This window comes from Acyrthosiphon pisum, unplaced genomic scaffold, assembly GCF_005508785.2.
Source record: "Acyrthosiphon pisum isolate AL4f unplaced genomic scaffold, pea_aphid_22Mar2018_4r6ur Scaffold_440;HRSCAF=875, whole genome shotgun sequence".
In the NCBI taxonomy this organism is placed as follows: domain Eukaryota; kingdom Metazoa; phylum Arthropoda; class Insecta; order Hemiptera; family Aphididae; genus Acyrthosiphon; species Acyrthosiphon pisum.
In genome coordinates this window covers 15051-20783 of record NW_021773945.1, presented here as the reverse complement: position 1 = coordinate 20783, position 5733 = coordinate 15051, and the positions used below count along the sequence as shown (strand labels likewise).

At 30.1% G+C, this 5733-nt stretch overlaps 1 protein-coding gene across 1 annotated transcript; it reads right to left on the bottom strand.

Moving 5' to 3' along the window:
* Positions 1-4554: 4554 nt before the first annotated feature.
* LOC103311035 (protein ALP1-like) lies at positions 4555-5573 on the bottom strand. Its single transcript, XM_008190564.1, has 2 exons — positions 5048-5573; positions 4555-4931 (listed from the first exon to the last, which is right to left on the bottom strand). Exons 1-2 carry the CDS (start codon positions 5571-5573, stop codon positions 4555-4557), a joined length of 903 nt encoding a protein of 300 aa, XP_008188786.1.
* Between the last annotated feature and the right edge of the window lie 160 nt (positions 5574-5733).

The following is a 5733-nucleotide window of genomic DNA, read 5'->3' as shown; positions in this document are numbered from 1 at the left end:
GAAATAATTCAAATATTATAGGTTACTTTACAGAAAAAATATAAAAATTACACAGTTATGCATTTTTAAACATTATACAACAATTTTTATAAATACCTTTTAATGAAAAAATAAATTATGAAACTTCATATTTGTACTTCTATGTACACACATTGTCAACGTATGGCGTATGCAGGCCGACGTCGATAGTTTTATTATTTTTCTATTTATTATTTGTACTCGGTGTATGCTACCGCTTTCGTATTGCCGTCGGAAGTTGTCGACTATTCGGTTTACGTCGGCTGTCGATTTCGTCTCATAGTGGGGGAAAATCGGGCAACGAGCTTCCGCGGCCGTCAGTCGCGATGCGCGAAACCGGTGTATTCTACTTTGAGACAGAGTATATTAGTAATCGAAAATCAGCCTAATCAGACAACACTCAACACTGTTTCCTTCGATGTTCATCAGACATGACCTGGTATGTAGCGGGGTCGTGGGGATTACACGTGTGTATGGATATGTGACAGTAATGGTCCAATCACTTATAATATGACAATAAGTTATTGTAGCGAGCAGGTACAATGGTTATCGCTATTATACTTTGGGTTCGACCGATATCGAGTTTATTACTTTTAGCGGGTAGAACCCGATTGCGTACGATTTACCTTTTTGGGAACACGATTGCGTATGTTTGCTGTATAACAATGGAAATTCGTAAAACGACACGATTGCGTATGCAACGTTGCCAAATTTATAAATATACAAAAAGTTCACAATTTTAGATAAATACACCATAATATTTTTGTCAATTTTATACTCATCATACATTTTTACTGAAGGTTTAATCCGTCTTAAATCAGAAAGAGCCATATTTTTGTTAATTTCTTTTGAAATTGAACATATTTTTCGTCATCGTTTCGACTTGGATTTCTGTTATCATTGATATAACCACATGTGTTGGTGGATGGGCGCTATGAAATTGCCCATTGTCCTACCCTATTTCCAGTTTCATCTATATGTGACTTTCGGCTAGCATGACAACGTTGCACAAAAATAACGTGCGCAATCGTGTTATGAAAAAAGGTTGAAAAAGGTACCGCCGATAAGCACCGTACGCAATCGTATTCTACCCCTTTTAGCTTCTGGTCTTTATAATTGATAAGTATTATTATGAGAAGTGCAGTAGTGCCGCAATCACTTTTAGTGGGGCGCACGGTGGACGCCCTGCTAAATGGGCATTTTACATACATTTAGGGGCACAACTTATAAGCTTACTGTACTTGAAATGATTTCAAAAGTGTAATATCTATTACTCTGAGGCATAAAAATCCAAATTGCTGCGGTATCTACCGACTAGGTATAACACACAAACACCTGCCAAAACTACCCAACTTTGAGGAGTTATATCTCATCAACGGATTAATGAAAAATGAAAATTTAAACGTGATAATTCATAAAAAAAATAGCTTTATTAATTTATGAAATTAAAAGTATAGGTTACCATTTGAAAATCAGAAGTTGATAGTGTTTTTCCTAATAAATATGAGGGTGAAAAATATAAAAAAATTATATAATTCTAGAACAGCGTAGATCTAAAATTTTGAAAAAAAAAAATTTGAAAAAAGTGAATACTTTTTGAGATAATGAGTGTTTTACGCTTAATCAATCACCCTGTATACTAACTATGAATCCCGGACGAGTGCCCCCCCCCCCTTGGCTATGTCACTGTTATTTGTATTTAAAATAATAAAATATAAATTGTTGAATGAATTTAATATACCAATTAATAATACACATTTTACAGAAGGAAGTCATGACTGGGCATATGTTAATGTTAAAGTTTTGAGCTCGCATGGAGTGGTTATTCCTAGTGTTGAATGTCAAAAAAACCAAAATGAAATTATTGAAAAAATTAAGATTAAAAATGTATTTAGTAATTTAGATGACAGCGATGATGAAATAGGTAAATATCAATATATGAATTATATAAATTGTGACAGAATTATGAATGAGTCAATGACCGCATAAGACTGTAAGCATGTATTATTACTTAATCAGAAGTACATTCTAATTTTTATCCAGCCTGGACTATAATCTATAAATGCAAATTTAGTTAAAAGCTGAAATTATTTTTAATTTATTTAGAACATTATGTATAATACATAAATAGGGCCCGGATTTATATACATTTGCATGTTTTTTTTTTTAACAGTCACAAAAAGGTGCTAGATAAGCTATAAGTTTGAATTATGATCAATAGATCTGGTATACGTTTTATTTAAAAAATATGCATACAATTGTGTAATATTCATATAATACTACCATTCCAACAACATACCTACACGTATTTCTGCTGCTCTTAATGTAATTTAGAAAATGCATTTTTGTTTACATATTGTACATGTAGTGAATATTTGAATGATAACCAGTGCATAAATGCATGCATATTTTGTACGTTTTTAATACGTACAATTCCAGACTATAGTCATAAATCATAATATTGAATAAAAGGTGGAACTTCTTAAATATAAGTTTCTTAACAAATGGTTTTTTTTTAATAATTTTAGGAACATGTGGGAACCTTAACACCAGTCATGACGATAATGATGATGATTGCAACACTCAAGTTGATTCAGGTAAATAGCAAGATACTGTATTTCTGGCTGTATGTCTAGATTCCTTTTTTATGTAATAAAAAAAATTTACGGTATTTGATAAGTATTATGCAGACCTTAAATATTGTACCTATAGAAATGTACGATCTTCCTGTGTCTGCTGTCATTATACAAAATAGTGTCACTAAACAATATTAGTTAGATTTGTTAAATAATGTATTAGATGTGAGATGATCATTTAAAGTTTAAATCACTGTGACTATTAAACAGAAAATTAAAAGGATCCGTGGCCCTTATTATTTCATAGAAAACTTAATAACAGATAATAATGCATTTATAACCTAAATATTTCTGTTCCCTAATTGATAGATATTACTTATTATTACTATATTTTATTGAACTTAGTATTTTATTGTTTTTTTTTATTTAATTTAGAAAGTATTTTTTTTTTTTACTTTATTTGGTCAACATACCGTTCAACACCACGAGACAACGAAGCTACTGAAAAGTTTATTGAAATAGTGACTTCTGATCTTTATCAACAAAAATTAAAAGATAAAAGAACACCAAAGTATAAAGTTTGGCAAGATATCAGTATTGAATTACATAACCTGGGTTACAAAGTGGCTGCAAATGAAAAGGAAAGTGGTAAAAAATGCGATCAGAAGTGGAGGAACTTGGAAAATAAATACATTGCTTTTAAAGATAATGCAAATAAAACAGGAGAAGCTGCAAAAAAGAAGCCAATGTATTATGATGTTATGCATGCCATCAAAGATAAACATAAGGTCTCCCCACCCACATTGCTAGACACTATTAAGGCAACTAGTACAATAATAACTCCATTGAATAATACTTTAGAAAGTACTTCACAGGCTGATATAGTTAACTTTGAAATAGCTAATCCAATTATAACAAAAGGTATGCATAAAAACCCCAAAAAAAGTCTTAAACCAAAATCTAAAGTGAGTCCATCCGATATATTGGATCACATGACCAAACAGCATAAAGAAGTTCTCGACATGCAGGAAAAACATTATGAACATATCAAAGAAAATATGATTATACAAAATAATCAAAGACAAGAAATGTTAAATATATTTGCTAAGCTAGTAGAAAATACCACTAGGAAGAAACGTAGAAGATCTGATTCTGATTAATTAAATATGTTCTTTTATTCTTTTTTTTTAATGATCTCTAAGTGAGTGATATCAAAGTTACTGTATTATTTTTTTTTGTTTTACATTTTTTAGATTATAAATTTGCAAGATAGTTTGCTCTAAGTCAAGTGGAACTTTTAATGTTAGGATGTTTTTATGTTTTATTAATTTGTTATAAAGTGTTAAATTTTAATTAATATATAAATAAAAATAAACTGTTGTTATAAACTAAATATTTAATAGATCAATAAAAATAAACTGTTGTTATAAACTAAATATTTAATAGATCTTGATCTCTTGATTTCTGTATATTTTTATACAGTGAAACTTCCCTTAACGAACTACTCTAAATAACAGACAAAATCACAACGACTGTGAGTGTCAGGTATTTAGAGGTTTCACTGTATTCCTATTTATACTTATATGAAGAGAGATGTATAAAGAAAAAAAATATTCATGTTAAGTATAAATGTAAGTATATAATTATATATAAAAATGTATAAACAGTTAAAACATATATCTAGATGGAGAGGTTTCCTACACTAGGGAACTAGAATGTTTAATAGTTCATCTCTTTTTGCATTGCCAGATTCAGTTCCATATATTGCATTATGTATATCAGTTTGAGAAGTGTTATCTAGCTGGACATCATTAACAATCTCATCTAATTCATCATCATTCACCAAACAAAAGTTATGTAATACACAACATGCAAGGATTATGTTAGGGGCTCTTGAAATATTTGTGACATTCAGGTATAATAATCTACGCCATCTTCCTTTAAGTAATCCAAAACTTAATTAAATGTCGACCCTTGTTTGAGAATGAAAATAGTTCCATTTCCTTTTTCTTGCTGATAGATTTCCATAATTTTTATATGGAGTTATAAGCCATGATAAGTTTGGATAAGCTGAGTCGCCCAATAAATAATATTTGTCATAGAATAAAGAGCTTGGCCCTTCATTTTGCATAATACTGAATATTTCAGAATTTTTAAACACCCGAGCATCATGAACACGACCTGGATACCCAACACAAATATTTGTAAATATCTTGTTGGATGTACAAATTGCTTGAACAATAATACTTTTGGTCATCTTTCTGTTTGTGTAGCTGTCTTGTTCTAGAGATGGAACTTTTACAGAAATATGACAACCATCAATCGCACCAATGACATCTACAAAAGTTACAAACAATAAATGTGAAAACGCTTTGCTGTATATTAGTGAGTTTAATGAGTTTTGGCAGTAAGTTGACGATATGTAATATAATCAAAATTTTTATTTAACTTACTAGGAAAATTAGCTCTCACTCTAAATCCTTCTTCAATTATTGTACATTCTTTAATGTTGGGCCAAGTGATAAATTTTTTAGCCATACTATTACAAAGACAATCAGTGACTTCTTGAACAATATTATAAACAGTTGAAGTTGCAGTATCGAACTGGTTACCAATTGCATGCATAGACATTTCTCTACCATAATACCAGAGACTTATAAGAACTTTTTTATGAAATGAGACAGGCTTATTTCCTCCTGTGTATGGTTTTATTAATTCAGAATTGACACTTAATGCTGTTAATAGATTTCCATATGTATCTTGTGTCATTCTAAATAATTTGTGAAAATCTCTAGCAGTAAATTTGTTGATCCAATCTTCACTCCAAATTGAACGAAAATGAGTTTCTCTAATTAGATTAATTAATAACAAATCATAATCCTCATTCGTCAGACAAAAATCAATACTGTCAATAACTTCTGCTGGGTTAAAAAACTCTTGAAGGAGCAATCCTAAACATGAAATGGTTACTTCATCCATCTTTTTAAAAGAAAAACTAAACACGAAAGATTAATTATTTTCTTTTTACCAATGAACTTATCACTTTAAATATTAAAATATACAAAATAGCGTTTTGGCGATGAATAACTTTGATATGCCATATCAGTAAACAATCGGCAAAGTTGACCAAACTGTTTGC